The following is an 18,079-nucleotide window of genomic DNA, read 5'->3' as shown; positions in this document are numbered from 1 at the left end:
TTCTGAAGAGGTTAAGCGAAATAAGTTTGCAATACCTTGTTATTTCATACTAAAGAAAACTCGTACAACATAAGTTAACTCCAATAAACATCAGTGTTGATAAACCTACCGACACAGCGGTCGTTAGTGCCAATATGTATTAACTAAAAATAAAAAGCGGTGTAGATAGATACCTATGCAGTGATCGTTAATGTCAATTGTATAGCCGGGAGAACACATGCATTTATAAGATCCTAGTGTATTATTGCACTCCTGATTGGACCCATTGCAAGCATGGCTTCCTCTGTTGCATTCGTCCACATCTTCGCTGCAATTTAGACCTTCCCATTCAGGTTTACATGTACAAGAACCGTTGACATGATCACAGGTAACTGTGTTCGCAGCATGACAGGTACATATTTCTTTACAGCTGTCCCCATAGCGATTTGCTGGGCAAACTAAAACAAGTACACCATATCAAATAAAACTGCAGAAAAAAGCAAGAATAAAACGTGTCCGTTATGAATACAGAACTGTATATATATATATATATATATATATATATATATATATATATATATATATATATATATATATATCACTGTACGCACATACATGTTACCGTATAAATGTAGGCAAAGAAGGTCTATGTATCTAATCCTGACTTATGCGTTTAAAACAATTCCGTAATAAAAGCAGCATACCGTAATGCATGCTATAAAATTTTCCTTATAATTGATACAAAGGAAGAACTAAGCATTAACTTTGTTTCAGCAAATCGTTCGAAAAAATCCATGTGTTGAGTCTTGAATGTCATAATTGATGAAGCACAATACGATAATGTAATAACAAAATAATAACAAATTACTTCTTCTGATATTTATTTTGTTGTTGTTGCTATTGTACACGCACATGCATACATATATATATATATATATATATATATATATATATATATATATATATATATATATATATATATATATATATATATATATAAGCGTGTATTCGTATAATATTTATGTTAATAAAACAGTGAATATTGAGCAATATTTTTGCTACTCACGTGCACACGTCCCATTGCTAGTTTTGATATACCCAATATCACACTGGCATAGGTATGATCCCGGGAGCTCAAGACATTTAGAATGTTTGGGGCATGTGGTTATGCTACTATTACATTCTTGTATATCTTTGTCGCACATAGATCCAGTCCATCCGGTCTTGCATAAGCATGACCCATTCACTTTATTGCACGTAATTGTATTCGTGATGTTACAAGAACATTTGTGTGCACATTTGTCTCCGTATTGTCCCTCGCTGCAATCTGTAACAGATATTGGTATGCATGGAGTTGCTTCCATTAATTTATCAGCAGTCAATAAATGGTGGTTTGAGCCAATAAAGTACAAAGTGGACATATAATTTCAAGCCTAGCAAGCCACTATATTAATAGTGATCTTGGAGGTAGCCACAACAAATCGTAATAACTTTCTTATTTCATACATCGAATCGAAATCATGTCATATTTCTAGATTTCGTAACGAAGAAATTGTATATAAGTATCATAATCTGTATTGAAGTTAAGTACTCAAAAGTGCTCTCACCAACATCGTGTTGAAAAACTGAGGGTTAAAAGAGAGTATCCTACATGGCGTTTAATTAGTATCATAATGTTGGTAGGATGAACCATTGTATGCCTGAGTATTTTTCATTTAATATACTTACTAACACATGTCGATCCGTCTTGTCCAATTCTCTTCCCTGCATTACAGGAACATGCGTAACTTCCGTCGGTATTTGAACAGTTTTCTGAACATTTGTTTGCATATTTGGTGCATTCGTTGATATCTTGGTCAAAAAAGAAGTCGAAAATAACATTTCGGGACATATCTGTAACTGCATCAAATGATTGATTTAAGGAAAATTATTCGTCGAAATCCAAGGGATGTATTCTTTTCAGGGTATGCATATTACAACAAGTTATTGAATTAGTTTATACGTGTGAACTACGGAAACGACTGCATCGAGTAGCATATAGGGCTTAGCATTTCTTTTTATTCGGGTATGAGTCTGAGACAAAATTTACCTCAAAATATTAAGACCTATTTGTATCAGTGTTCTATATTTGATTCATGTTTGACCCGAATTGTTCATATATTATTTTCTTAATATGAACTGATAAAGTACTAGCAATACCCTCCTATATTTCACGCCCTTGTTATAACAATTATAATTGTCAGGGTATAACTGCATATATTTGTCTTTAATTGAACCAGAAATTTAATGACTACACTTCAAAATGTTCACATCAGTCAACTCACCAGTGCAACCGTTGGATGTCATTTCGTATCCTTTTGGGCAGTAACACACTGCTGATCCGTTCACAAAAACGCATGTCGCGTTCTTTGATTCACAGTCATTTATAGATGATGCATTACACTGAACCGCAGCTGTAATACGATGCAAAAAATAAAAAAAAATATATGAAAGCCAACATTTATGTAACTCAATGCATGATCTATAAATAACATTGCATTATCACTTATTTTTTTTTTTCAAGATAAACGAAACACACTCACAGACAGGTAAACACACACACACACACCATGACATGTTCAAATCAATCATTATCAATCCAGTAAATAATTTAGAAGATGTATTGAGAATATGTTCACCTGAGTGTATCATTTGTTAATTGGAATGAGTTTTGAACTTCTACCCACATATAACCGTTTAATTTATATTTTATCTTTTTAAACAATATTTGCTAGAATACCACGTTTATTGATTATCATAGTACCCTCCAATCCAGTTGGTTCACTTAGAAATCAGGAATGCAAATTTATTGAAATGTTCCTCTCTGGTGATTATTTTTATAAAGTATCACTAAATGTAATTGCCATAGCATAGCCTAGAATTGTACATGTATACCATCCTACTGGAAACGTATATCGCTATGCGTATCTAAACTTATCAAATCAATTTGCATAAACATCCAATTTTTAATGTATTGGTGTGATAAGACGGACGTGTACTTACGGAGGCAGGAACGTTTGTCTGTAGTATTTAATAGAAATCCTTCATTACACGAGCACCTGTAGTTTCCTGCTGTATTGGTGCAGATTTGTGAACAGTTATTTAGACCTTTGCATTCATCTATGTCTGAAATAAATAAAATCACGCATATTCCATGATTATATAACACTCAGACTGTTAATAACAATCATAAGTAAAAAGGATAGATAGATAGATAGATAGATAGATAGATATATATATGCATAGACAATATATATATATATATATATATATATATATATATATATATATATATATATATATATATATATAAGTGGTTGGGTGTGAACTTGTGTTGCCTGATGTTCATGTCTCATCGAAATAATTGTATTTCTGAAAATATATTTTACATCTGAGGTAATTAAATATGAAATAAGTTAATTGACAACTTAAAAATGTGCAAGTAAAAACGATGCTCCGGCTACTACTGATACTAATAACAATGATCACATTGTTGTTCCTATCGGTACACGTGATGGCAGTAGTAGTGATGTAAATATTTGAATTTTATATATATTTCTTAGCTTGTAGCTGGACAGCTACCTAATTCGCAATCTATATAATGTAACACCAGCTCCTGGTGAATATCTAAATTGAAAATATATATTTTTTTGCCATAATTTAGTTTGCACAACGATATTATGTACATATCTTACAAAAACATTTTATAGAAAGCGAAAGTAGTTGGTCCTGAAAATAAGTAGTCATATAAAACAGTGCGTATTCCATCTACACAAATCAATATGTGATCAAAAGTTGTGTCTTCCTGACAGGTGACCTTTAATTCAAGGTGATTGTTACCAAAGGATTAAAATTAATATTGCTGGGTTTAACAATGCAGCCTTACTGGCAATGGCAATTTCAAAGTTACCTTCACATTCTGTTCCGTTCTGAAGAAATCCGGCTTGGCAGCTGCATATGTAGTTTCCATCGGTGTTGTCGCATATTTGTGCACATTCATTCAGACTGATATTATCACATTCATCCACGTCTAAAATAATTAGATAAAGACACTGCATTTGAAACTGTCGATCTAAAACATTATTTAGCCTTTATAACTCACGTATTTTCTATTTTCTTGTTTTTACCTACATCTTCCTGCAATATATGTATTTCTCCGACTGTATATTCATGCACAGACAACACCTCGATATTATATTATTGAAGAACTATTATGCTAGCATCTTTTAAATATACTTTCAAGTGATGAAGCACATCCCAAACATTATTTTGCTATACTTGAAGTGTTGCCAAGATTGTGGCAACTGTTCAATATTTTTCGTTATCTTAATCTGAGTTTGAAACCGATTACACATCCCTGCTATTCTGTCAAAGTGTATTTATCCTGTTTTATGTAGCTGATGTTAATATTGTGCGTTCATTTCATGTCATAACCATATTTATGAACAGCGTAAATGAGATTACATATTAAAGCCTTTCGGACATTACGCCTTGATCACGAATACATCATTCCACATCAAGTTCAATATAACTGTACAATTTCTAAGTACGATTGTGTGTTTGTTTTTCAAGTCAAAGTTTATCCTAAAAGCATTATCCTGCATCATATCGTCGTGTGTATTGTTGTTACCCTCATACCACACCCTTCATCTTACGTAAGTAGGTTCATGATTACCATGGCCAGTGTATATTGTCATAGCCATCATAAACTATGTACCTGATATTAGGTTTGTACAATTAATGTCGGTCAGTACTATCCGATCATCTCATGAATAAATCGTTTTCATAATAACATTATTGACAGGTCATTAAAACTCGTCTTGTTCTTCGTGTTTTTTTAAATTTAATCGGCAAACAAAATATTGCCTATATACATGAATTCCGAATAAGTTCTGAAGAGCAATTTCTCTCAAAGATGCATGTCCTGCATCAAACGTTTTTGATCTCACCTCTACACAAACCGCTGATGTCCTTTGTATAACCACGTTCACATAAACATTGGTACGACCCTGGAGTGTTTATGCAGTAGATATGGGCTCCAGAACATACATCTATATTGCTGCATTCATCAACATCCATGTTACATCTTTCTCCTGTCCATCCCTTTTTACAGACGCATCCCGTTAGTTTATCACATATCTCTGCTCCTACTCCACATCTGCACTCATTAATGCAGTTGACACCATAATGGAAATTGTCGCATTCTATGAAATGGAACGCATTATTATTTGTTATATGGCATACTATTGCGTGTTTGTTGATGCTTTAAAGGTGGGATGAAAACAAACGTCCCTGTTATAACTATTCTTATATAGAAAAGATTATGAATAATTATCACGAAAAGATATTAAACAAACTCATGCGCGTGAGGGACTGATTAAGATAAATGCATTTAACTGACAACAAACTAGTTTATTTCAACCTGTTGCGGATGCTAGAAGACTAGAGAAAGACAGATATGCACACATACAAATTATTTTTGCAGCCCACACATTTTTAAAAAAATAACTCTATAAATTTTCTTATTAGTCACCCAATTTCCTATAATTCCTATTATAACAATGAAATATCCGAGATATAATTTGTGCTGGCATAGTTTTACATAAATTAACAGATGTTGTTATGGCTCATCGATTTATAGGTCAAAATATAAAATATTGTCCAGCGTCCGTAGCAAGTTGAAATAAATCAGTTGCAACATAATACATTTAAAGGTTTCATCACTGTAGAAATAATAATTTAAAGTTTTGAACACACAATGTTTTTTCTGTTTTATTTGTTTGTCTTGTATATGTTTTGTTTTTGCCTTTGAAAAAGAGTCTAAAGCGCTTAGACTAGTTCGACACTAGTTTTGCACTGTTCGTTGTCAGTTTATTGAATTTATTGTTGTTGTTGAAGGGTTAAACGCCATTTCTAAGGACACGATAGGCCATACAGGGCGGCCAGTATAAATGGTGGAGGAAGAACACAGGAAAACCCCGGAAAGAACCACCGACCCACAAGAAGTTACTGACAAGCTTTCTCATATAATCAGATTGGCCGAACCCGACACTCGAACCAACGCAGACATAGATGAGATGGCAGTGATCCGTAACCGCCACTCGGGGACCCTTATTGTATATATATATATATATATATATATATATATATATATATATATATATATATATATATATATATATATATATATATATATATCTATATATATATATATATATATATATATATATATATATATATATATATATATATATATATATATATATATATAGATAGATAGATAGATAGATAGATAGATAGATAGATATAGATATAGAGAGAAAGACACACACATATAAGAGCGGACACACACACACAGATATATATATATATATATATATATATATATATATATATATATATATATATATATATATATGCATTGAAACCAAAATGTGTTCACCTTTGCAGGTACGACCATCATTTTCTAACTGGAAGCCAGCATAACATGTGCATATGTAACTTCCATTGGCATTCCTGCAATTGCTCTTCACGCTGCATTTATTGAGTGTTCCGTCCTTCTCTGTACATTCATTTACGTCTGTAAGATCGAAATGCATTATGTAATTTCATGCTAATGTACGTGTTATAAACAAACATTTAATTTAAATGGATTTAAGAATAGCTTCAGATAAGCGAGATAATTTTCAGGAAAATAATGATTGTGAAATAGGCAGCTGCGATGCTTATTTAAGAGTTTTTAGTTCAGACTTAGCTAAAGACAATTTGAAGGACAGATAATAATAATAATATTAATGAGGACTTTGTATAGCGCCCAATCTTTAGAAGCTCTAAGCGTTTTACAACATTAGACAACACCTGTAAGATAAAAAAAAAACATATAATGATATGATTACAAACACAAACACAATACAATTATAAAACATTAAAAAACATGCTGAGAATATTTAAGGTAGGAAACATTATTAGGTCTTTAAGTTTGTTCTTGCAGTCGAAATAAGTGAGTTTTGAGAGCCCTCTTGAATGTAACCACTGTGTCTTTGTTTCTAAGTTCAGTGGGCAGTTCATTCCACGTTGCTGGGCCCTGGATAGATAAATATATGGATACATGTACGTGTATATAGAACGTTTTGTGGAAATATTTGCCTATGCATGTCTGGTTGTCTGCTCCAAGTCTGAAACCCTGATTACACCCACAAACAGCTGTTTCTTTTTCAAGATCCACTATACAGATTTGGTTACATCTCAAATTTCCATATTTTATGCACGGGTCATCAACTGAAATAATTAAATAAAATGTGTACACTTTATTAGACATTCATTGTCTGGCAATGTCGCATGTCTTACCGGATATCCATATATAATTTTATTTTATTTTACAGTTATTTATAAATGTACAATCAGCCTTAATTGCAATTAAATGTTTATAATATTTGAATGCTAACTTACATATGTTCTTGCATATGACAACAAAGCAGTGGCTATGGTAGACCCTACAGTTTTATGGCAGAATGTGGAAATACATTCATGTACATTAGTGTTCATTTCTTCACTTTTGCCTTATCTTGTATTATAACAATTTCTTATCAAAAGTGCTTACTGTTAGGTAACATAAAATATATATATTTTAATTCAATCTGGTATCGCATTAAACTACAAACCATTTTTGCACGTTTTTCTGTCCGCTAGCAGTTCATATCCAAAGTGGCAGGAGCAAGAAAATCTTCCATTAGTGTTGCTACAGAGGTGCTGACATCCTGACTGATCTGATGCACACTCGTCTATGTCTAAGCAAAATAAAAGTGGAATGACCCTGCACCTGTTTATCCTGACACTGCATGATAAATACAAAATAGTATTCCACTGTTATCATTACGGATTGTGCACTGATTTGCAACTAAGTAAGTTACCAAGACGAAAGCTTCGGACATCCAAATGTCTATTTTACAATGTCGGATGAGTGATGTATTGACATGTATGATCAGCTATGTGGATGTGTGTTATGATCATCAGATACTATATTTCAATGAATCCAACAAGTAAAATAATTACACAATATCCCTCATCGCAAACTTGGTGTACTTTCGCGAAAGCGACATTGTTTAATGAGTAGTAATTGTGAGTTAAATAAATAAAGCTAACATAAATGTACATTAATGGTAGATAATATCCAACATAGCATCCCTCAGATTCCAACTCAAATAAATATATTTACCCCTAACAAACTTCTATTTAATACTATGGAAACAAAATGATTTCGTTGTGTTTGCTAATACTGTAATACTAGTACATTAATATTAATACAGAGTCTTTGTTGTAGTCATGACAATCCTTGCCAGAATCAAACATCGTGACCTTTGAACCGTGCGAAATTTAGAACTATAACTTTAAGTAAAGGCTCTCCACAAAGACATTTAAGTATCATACACGTTATAACATCTTGTGCAATACACGATGTAGCTGTAGATATGATACGTACATTTCTTAAAATCTGGAATTACATTCAGTTACAAAAAATGACAAAAACATGTACTAAATTAAAGAAATCATGAAGCTGCCCTAAACATACCGGTACAACTTTCGTTATTACTCGGGTCGATATTGTAGCCAGACCTACAGCTACAAGTATATCCTCCGAAGGTGTTGGAACATATTTGTTCACATTTGTTCAGGATAGGATCACTGCATTCATCTATATCTGTAGTACACACGGATATATATATATATATATATATATATATATATATATATATATATATATATATATAGAGAGAGAGAGAGAGAGAGAGAGAGAGAGAGAGAGAGAGAGACAGACAGACAGACAGACAGAGACGGAAAGACAGAGACAAGGAAAGTGAAAGTGAAATGAACGAGAGTGGAGGAATGACTATGCGAATATATTCCAAAAAATAATACACTGCTGAAATGTATGTGCATTTACGTCAGTCTTAATATTGATATATTATGTTTATTTCACTGTACCAACATGGAAGTTAAAACATCATTAAAAGTTATTTAATGCATAGCTAATTATATAGTAAAACTGCATTGTTCTGAAAAATGTCATATGCAGTGCTGAGAAATATTGCAATATATAATCGCAGACATTATTAGGTTCAAGTCTAATTCAGATTTTCGGAACATTCAAGCAACTTTTGATAATGACAAGACTGAAAACATACCTTTACACGTGTTATTCACCGCTTCATACCCCGATCTGCAGCTGCAAAAATAACTTCCATTGGTATTGTTGCAGTCATTAAGAGGATCACCACATATACTCCGATTAAGTGCACATTCGTCAATGTCATTGTCACAGGCGCTCCCGCCCCATCCGGGTAAGCAAACACAGCCTCTAACTGGATCACATCTCAGAACTCCTCGACCGCAATTACACATTTCGGAGCAATTTTCACCATAGTATGGGTAGGAGCATGCTGCAATGCACAGCTTTTGTTTGTTATTTAGATGGAAATATCTTAGTTGTAGTAGTTATATACAAGAAAAGATAAAGGTTCTGATGAAAATCACATATATTTATATTTAAATGTATAATTTCATTACCATTGAAGGTCATATATCAAGGATGTAGATGTTATTCCTATTTTATGGGAAAATATGAACCAAAGTTTGGATGACAATACTGCACGACCTCGGGAGTGCAGTATATCCATCTGACAAAACGAGTTCATATTTTCCCATAAAAATGTAGTAACCTTTTTATTATATGATCATTTTCTTATTCTATATAAGGCCTAATTATATAAACAAACATACCCTATAAGAAAGAAAGTAACTAAATATATGCCGTATTGCAAACTAAATACACAACCGCTAAGTCGTCATAACACATCATTATTAATGCGCATTTAACTCTGCCCAGATAAATTTGAACATAGTCGCGTGTTAGACATAGCTTTCGAAAGAAAATGGCGTGTCTACTTAAAATTGAAATTTAGAGTCATATTGCGAATAAATGCGCATCGCAACAATTTCTCCATTTGATCTGGAATGAATAGATTTTTATATTTGTGTCGATTCTACGAACTTTTGCGATTATGGAATGGATTATTCTGTGCCAATTATACATGAAATATATCGGATTGAAGCAGCGAGGGAGAAGGGTGCTGACATATGCAAGTATGTTTCTATTCTCTCATTGAATGTTTGAAATCATAATGTGGGAAACATATGAAGTCTTTCAATTGCATATATCAAAACGACGCTATGGAATTTAATGTTTATTTCATTTTGAGTGATGAAAGGGGGACCAAATTGCACTTGGAATAGAGTCGAAATTACAATACAATTTCGAAATGTGTAATCAAGCCTGAGAACCCATGACATGGCTCATGTAATTCGGATTTGCAGAAATAAGAAGGAAATTCAGGATATAAAACTGTAAGTATATTTTGTACCATTCTTATTACCAGCTAAAGAAGACAAGTTATGCCTGGTCATCTGCATTTTATTTGTATGTACGCAGAAAGTTTTTTATAAAATCTGGCGTCTATCGCCCGCCTTAATCAGAAATAATTTCTCAAAAATGTTTACGCGGAATGTGACAAAACAGCTGGATTTTGGCATTCTAGGAAACATCTGCTTTAGTTCATTCAGAAACAATTTTAATTAACCAATACATAATCCTCCTACTGCGTAAGTGTCCATAATTTTTTTACAATCAAAATTGCAAGCGTCTAAGTCCATTGTTTACAAAATACAAAATAAAGTAGTTCATTTATGTCTGCAATATGAAGTGCACGCGAGTTCGATATCGTAAAATACTGAACGATTCTGGCAATGTAAAGTTACCGAAGAAATAAATGAGCAAATACAATAATACAAATGAAAGGTGTGCAATCGAAACGAACATTTTCATGTAAACGGGCAAAACCAAATGCAAATAAGAATGTAACATGCAAGTTACATAAGAAACAAACGAGCATATATGCACCTAAGAGAATCTAAGTGATACTCTAATTGTATAAAATTTTGCATACAAGCATGAAGTTTAATAATGCAAAAAATAAATCCACACCCACCTAATTGAATGCGTGACATATCGACAACGAGGATTTATTCGTTTTCAAAAGTGATCTCTGCTAGAACTTGAAATTTACATATCGAGATGGAATTATGCAGCAAACGCCGAGTTTAACATTAGTCGCACAAGTAATGATATTAAGTAGTTGAGGAGCTCTTGCTTACAAGCACATGACACCTTGTCTGTTCCTAGTGAGTAGCCGGCCAGGCATGAACATCTGAAACTGCCATTAGAATTACTACATCTTTGGGTACACACGTTCTGCTCACATTCGTCGATGTCTGAAATACACACACACATATATATATATATATATATATATATATATATATATATATATATATATATATATATATATATATATATATCACATAGTTGGCATAGTTTTCCTATAGTGTGTGCAGTTTCAATTTTGTTAGATTACCACACGTTAAAATATCAATTTAACCTTTCAAATTCCGCATTCTGGAATATTTTGTTTTCAATTGACAACTTTGGCCGCCATTTTCCAAATCGACTCGAGAAAGGAATTGGATAGACATGGCCTCGTCTGCTTAAATATGGCTAATTTATACCCACGGGATTAGCTATGTCATGTATAACATGAAAAATGGATAAACTCACAACCACAAGACACAAACAATAACAGCAACAAATAAAGCTATGGGTATTGATTATGTGCGGTGGGAGATGAGGGAGGCGGGATGTATGTGGCATGGAATCACCCTATATACAAGCGTGGTGTAAATATTAGCTTACATAAGTAAACAGGCTCAGCTCTATTCAGAGATTAATTAGGGTATAAACCTGTCTCAAAACTGACAGATTGTTTCAAACTATTACATAATTATGCGCTGCAGTTTCTAATCAAAATGAAATGTGTTCGATTATTATGTAGTCTGCTGTTCCAAGCCAAACACTGCAAATATCCGGTCACAAATACGTTACAGTTAATGTGTGAATTTCTGCATCCAGGAAACCTTCTGTCACATTAATATAACAATATGAATGTAATGCTGAGTTGTAAAAGTTACACTTTAGGTTACGACAAAACAATCATCAGGAATGTAGCATATTGACTTGAATGACTTCTGAGTGTCTTCATCGGATCATAAGATTTAATCGAATCCGATTTCGTGTATTAATTTTATATACACGTTGCTGCTGTTTTAGTAAAAAAAAATTTAAATTTGTTTGCATGCACTGTTTATTAGAAACATTCTTCGTGAGTGGGCCCTTTAATAAGATAAAGATATTATCAATAAATAATAGAGAATGCAGTAAATAAATTGGAAACAAATATAAGACCCTAAGCCAAATATTTCGCTATCAGAGACGCCCTTGGATCAAACAGGAGAAATCCGTTGTCCAGTCATACTGCCTAAGTGTAAAAATCAGTTATACCTTTGAGGCTAATTTCTAAAGGCGTATGTATTTTTGTGATTTGTGTTTCGTTTCTCAAAGTGTATCATTGAATAAGAGTATAGATAGCCATGATGATTTGACTGACAGCATTTCAATATTTTACGATCTGTATTTTATTGGTGTTTCAGTTCAAATCTGAAGCGTAATATTTGTACTGCAACAGCAACAACTATAACATTTTAGCAATAACGCGTGTGTATTTTTCATTACTTTGATTAAATACACAAGTATTAGGTTCAAACTACATTTTACTTATGATAACAACAACATATGTGATGCATACGTATTCAGTACACCAGACAACGTGCGGCGAAAGAAAAAGAAACCGTGTATGGAATACATCAGTATTACCCAGGGGCAAAACAAGTTTAAAACTGACATGTACACTTTCGCAATTGAGAGCAGACTGACGTCATGTGATTGTTCTATATGAATCTGTGTCATACAAATGCGACGTTATATGCACCTGTTGTTTTTGCAAAGCGTATCATACTTTATTATCTGTAAGAATTTACAATTCAAATTCATCGATTGAAACAGAAACATAACTCATTGATAGTCCTCCAGAAAGAATCATTATGTAACAGAAGTGTAATGTGTGGTTACAACAATGCAGTTTCCATGCAAAGATGTGCTCTTTGTTGTTTTCAGGTGTATCGTAAATAGTAAATACGCCAGCGACCTTTGCAAACGTCATTATCTGTAAGTATATAACCAGCTCGACAAAAGCAGGTGGCATGTTTGTTGTCGTCTATGGTACACCCCTGACTGCAGTTCTTTGATGCGCATGCTGTCGTCTCATGGTCTCCATCTAACAAGTGCAAAAGTGGATAAGCCAATCAAAATTTCAGTCACATCATTTCCTTTGTTACCAAACGTTATGAAACTATGTGCTATTGGTGCAGGTTAGTCATGACTGTAATTTAGCATTGCCCTCATGGTATAATATATATGGTAAGAAATCAAGTAATACGGAAATAGGCATTGTTTGCACGAACATTCCTTAGTAGATTTTGTGTGGACGCATTATAATGTATTTTCCACTTTTATTTCTAATGTCCAACGATTATTGACATCAAGCTAAATGTAAGTCTAATTTGTATTTCTTTTCATTCATGGAAATGTAATAAGTAGAATTGCAAAACTGAATCACTAATTAATATAGTAACACTAGTGGGTGTCCCTTTCAAAGTATTATCAAATATATTAAAGTATGCTAAATGGATTAAAGAAATATCGTTTATATTACTTTGAATAACTTATGTTCGAACCAGTAAAGAAACAGTATACATAAACAACCGTACCTAGTACACAAGCTCTTCGTGTGGTATTATATAAGTATCCATTTTGGCAAGTACAGTTGAAACCTCCATACGTGTTAATACAAATCTGATCACAATCCGAGGTCCCTTCCTGACATTCGTTGATATCTGAAGTTGTCAAGTGAAAAATTATAAATAACCAATATCGAAGATATCAGAAAGGGAACTGGCGATGTAGAAAGATATACATACACCAATAACGAAAGAAATACAACTTATCTACGGGCTGTTTTGAATATGATGTACTTATAATTGTATGAACTAGTCATGTTCGTGCTATTGCTCAACATGCAAGAAATTATGTTAACAAGTTAAATAAGCAATGTCTTAATATTGTAATCATTTTGTATTTGTTCGGCAGAACTATTTATCTTGTGCTAGTTGGTAATTGTTAAAACTTTTTTCCAAAACTCAACAAAACGCATACTGTAAAATATGTAATGTTACCGTCACAGTGACTGGTATTTTGACCTAATCTGAATCCACTCGAGCAGGTACAGTAGTAGCTTCCCTCTGTGTTTCCGCAGATCTGGCTGCATCCATGAAGTGTATCATTGCACTCGTTGATGTCTATAAAGGAAATAAAAATAATATGAACAAATCACTCAAAATAATAATTGATCGGGAAAGCTGTTTCAGTTATTTCATTGTGGCAATAACATCATCTTCAATTATTATGTATATCTGTGGCATTTATTTGACTTTTGTCTATGACTGTATATTGAAAGAGTTGACTGTTATGGAACATTGGTTGGAGTTTATTTCACAATCATGTGTCCCATTTAAATTTCGACCTCTTAATTTAGTGAATTAAATTATTTGTTAATTTTACAAAACTTATTGGGTTTTTTTTCAGTTACTAATTTGAGACCATAGAGTCTTGACTGTAATTTATATTGGAATATATTTATATCATTAATTTATAATCAAGATATATCCACTATAACTAATGTACTTAACAATTAAGAGTATATTATAATACGTATATATATATATATATATATATATATATATATATATATATATATATATATATATATATAAAACATAATAGGTAATATAACTATATAAATTTGGGAGCGGTGCTAATTCGCAGGAAATATTTCTACGTTCATTTATATTGTGTATGACCCTCATTGATGAATCTCTGGTGAATTTGATCGCGTTAGTATTATGGAGACTCTAGGATTGCGGAATGGCACCATTGATTGGCTTTAAAACAAAATAACGATTACTAGAAGTAATGGACACACCAAGAAACAAAGTCACAACGGTATTCTCGTTGATATCCCACACGGTTTACTATGCACACCAGAGGTGTTGCAGTAACCAATGGTTATATATATATATATATATATATATATATATATATATATATATATATATATATATATATATATATATATATATATATATATATATATATATATATATATATGTGTGTGTGTGTGTGTGTGTGTGTGTGTATAATGCATATTTTGTTCTTAAGAATTATGTACGTAAATGTCATTTACGTAACATTTTTAAAGCTAAGAATCAACCACAGTAGTTAGCACTTTGAAAGACTAGCCATGTATAATGCAAAGGAGTATATAAATCATAAAATTCCAAGTCGATGAACTTAAGCAATTCATGGAAACATCAGTTGGTCCTGCATAAACATTGGAACTAATAAAAAGGTCAGATTGACCCAGCTCTTGTTTGGCTAGAATTTGAACACTTGAGTTTGCTTAATGCAGTGACTAATTAGACATGTGATATTATTCATTCAAAACCTTTTCAATAAATTATATTATGGTATGTTGGTTTATGATAGATGTCAAATATTGTGCAGGATCATTGTTGTTATTGCTACTACTGGTCTTTGAAGACAGAGTGAGGTTATCTGTTCACTTATTTAACATAACCATTTGTAGAAATTACGGTGCTGTTACATTCGTTCAAACAAGTTTATATTTTTACCTCTATTGGATTTACAGTGAATTCATGTAAAGGATGTTCGGATTTAAAATTATTGATTCTTACTCAGCGTTGGTACATCATAACATAAGAGTACACGTTCGGAATACCTATGGAACGTATTCGGATTACTTGTAACTATTGGAATTGGCACAATGTATAGGATTTCGGTGAGTTAGTTGACATATGTAAGTTAATTTTTAATTATTTCAATTTGTATTTCAGCAAAATAAATTAGTATTTAACATTTTAAAATCTTGTTTAATATGGGTATTTTTTGTTTTATAGTTTATTACCATAGACATACCAACACAAACTATCTAGCATGCTGAACATGTAAACATTATGTTTGATTATGCCATTTAATTATAGACATGGTAATTGCAATTAAAAGCATCGTTCTTTATATTCCCCATGTTTGTGGCTTCAGCTCCCTTTCTCGGAATTCGTAAATGTAATCTCATGTTCAGAAATATGATAAAATTATATCTGGTGTTTAATTACCTTCACACTTTGTAGTGTCGTCCTTCCCCTCTGCGTATCCGCTTGGGCAGGAGGAGCAGTTATACGCTCGTCCAAGTGCTTCATGGACTGTTGCAGGATTGTCTGTGCAATTCCTGAGAGGAGAACATGGCGTAGAGGCACATCCATTGAAATCGATTTCACAATCACTACCTGCATGAATGAATGCATATATATATATATATATATATATATATATATATATATATATATATATATATATATGTGTGTGTGTGTGTGTGTGTGTGTGTGTGTGTGTGTGTGCAGAGAGAGGTGATACGTGCAATCACGTTTGCAACTTTGACATAAAGAATGCGTTGTTCAAGATATGTAGTAAATAAATTCACACTTAACTTTCCCTCATAACAATCGTAAATTATGTTTCTAACTAAATAAAAATGAATGCAACGGTAAATGGTACGGCTGATAACATGATTGTTCAGTGTCAACAAGAAATGAACACAGTATCATTCAAATTATATCTGCGGTAAATTGTCCATCTAAGATAGATCCAAATCTCTTAAACGTTTTGCAACGTAAGCCACTGAATTTTAAAACGTTTCTCATAAAGTGATACGTTAGAACGAAACTATCTAACTCCATAAATGCATGCGATGCATAGTTCTACACAACACTAGTATTATGTATATTGACTACGAGATAAAAAATCTAAACTAATATACCTTTTGTCATAATCTATGGATGCAGCAACAAAATGGATAATATAATATTTCTAACTATATATAGCTAAATTTGAAAATAGTTTGTGTTACTATTTATATTTACATATGAACCCTACCTTGTAAAGCAGACAAGTATTCATTCTGGTGATAATATAATTCTTTTTTTATCCATGACGTGATAGATATTGATAGACTATTGGTTAGTTATCTTTGTTGTTGTTATTATATGTAATTTGGTAATTCCTGTGCAGTTATATAACTTTAAATAAGTACAAGAACATAGAAAATTGCTTTCAAACGGAACCGCTCCGGTGGCCCAGTGGTTAGAGCTTCCGATTCGGATACGGGTCATACCAAAGATTTACAAAAATAGTACTAACAGCTGCCTCACTTGGCACTCAACATTAAGAGGTTAGTGTTAGTACTGGTGTCAGGCTAATGTGACGGTGAGACATCATGCTACATGTCTGCGGCATGATGCCTTAGTGCTTGGCATCACTATAAACTGCCACACTGCAGACATCGTAGAGATATGACTGAAAAAGTATTACAGCTTCGTTAAAAAGCCAAATCACACACACGCACTTTCAAACGGAAAATGTTGTCTGCTTTATTAACGCCTGTTAGATACCAATTAGTAGCTTCTATATGCCTCAGTTGCAATGTCCTGTGAGATAAAATACAATGAATGCTAATGATAGCTCAACAGATTTAAAATGTAATAATCTGGAAGTATTAACGTTGTCAATATTATTATAAAATCACCTATAAACATCTAATCCTCTAATCTTAGGAAACCATCGATGTAATTTAAAAAAAACATAGCAGCGGAAAGACAATTATTAAGACTTTGAAACGTAAGTTTTTACCTCAGAAACTCTAAAACTTATTTGCTAGCACAAAGCTGCTCAACGGCACATATGTTTGAGTCATGCACTTGGAACGGATCTGTGTTCATTAAATTATACCAACCACTAGATCTATCACTAACCTTAGATTCGATCGCCTGATTTACAGCTAATAAATAATGGGCCTATGAAATTAAAATTAATCCATGTGATTATAAGAATGATACCAAAACAATAAAGTTAACTACATTTAATTTA

General features: G+C 32.7%; 1 protein-coding gene across 1 annotated transcript in view; it reads right to left on the bottom strand.

Moving 5' to 3' along the window:
- The window catches only part of LOC149791512 (uncharacterized), a 66,205-nt gene that overhangs the window by 25,198 nt on the left and 22,928 nt on the right, over positions 1 to 18,079 (bottom strand). Inside the window, exons 15-31 of the mRNA XM_089969438.1 lie at positions 16,273 to 16,443; positions 14,257 to 14,379; positions 13,792 to 13,917; positions 13,170 to 13,298; positions 11,227 to 11,343; positions 9,201 to 9,455; positions 8,588 to 8,716; positions 7,680 to 7,805; positions 7,165 to 7,296; positions 6,461 to 6,598; positions 4,968 to 5,222; positions 3,929 to 4,048; positions 3,022 to 3,144; positions 2,304 to 2,432; positions 1,708 to 1,830; positions 1,046 to 1,306; positions 174 to 437 (exon numbers count right to left, since the gene is read on the bottom strand). Coding sequence (XP_089825564.1) covers positions 174 to 437; positions 1,046 to 1,306; positions 1,708 to 1,830; positions 2,304 to 2,432; positions 3,022 to 3,144; positions 3,929 to 4,048; positions 4,968 to 5,222; positions 6,461 to 6,598; positions 7,165 to 7,296; positions 7,680 to 7,805; positions 8,588 to 8,716; positions 9,201 to 9,455; positions 11,227 to 11,343; positions 13,170 to 13,298; positions 13,792 to 13,917; positions 14,257 to 14,379; positions 16,273 to 16,443 — 2,721 coding nt within the window. The remainder of the gene's footprint in view (positions 1 to 173; positions 438 to 1,045; positions 1,307 to 1,707; positions 1,831 to 2,303; positions 2,433 to 3,021; positions 3,145 to 3,928; positions 4,049 to 4,967; positions 5,223 to 6,460; positions 6,599 to 7,164; positions 7,297 to 7,679; positions 7,806 to 8,587; positions 8,717 to 9,200; positions 9,456 to 11,226; positions 11,344 to 13,169; positions 13,299 to 13,791; positions 13,918 to 14,256; positions 14,380 to 16,272; positions 16,444 to 18,079) is intronic.

This window comes from Sinohyriopsis cumingii, chromosome 9, assembly GCF_028554795.1.
Source record: "Sinohyriopsis cumingii isolate HCF-2022 chromosome 9, ASM2855479v2, whole genome shotgun sequence".
Classification (NCBI taxonomy): domain Eukaryota; kingdom Metazoa; phylum Mollusca; class Bivalvia; order Unionida; family Unionidae; genus Sinohyriopsis; species Sinohyriopsis cumingii.
Note: the sequence above shows the minus strand (reverse complement) of the source record. Positions and strands in the feature narration are given on the sequence as shown.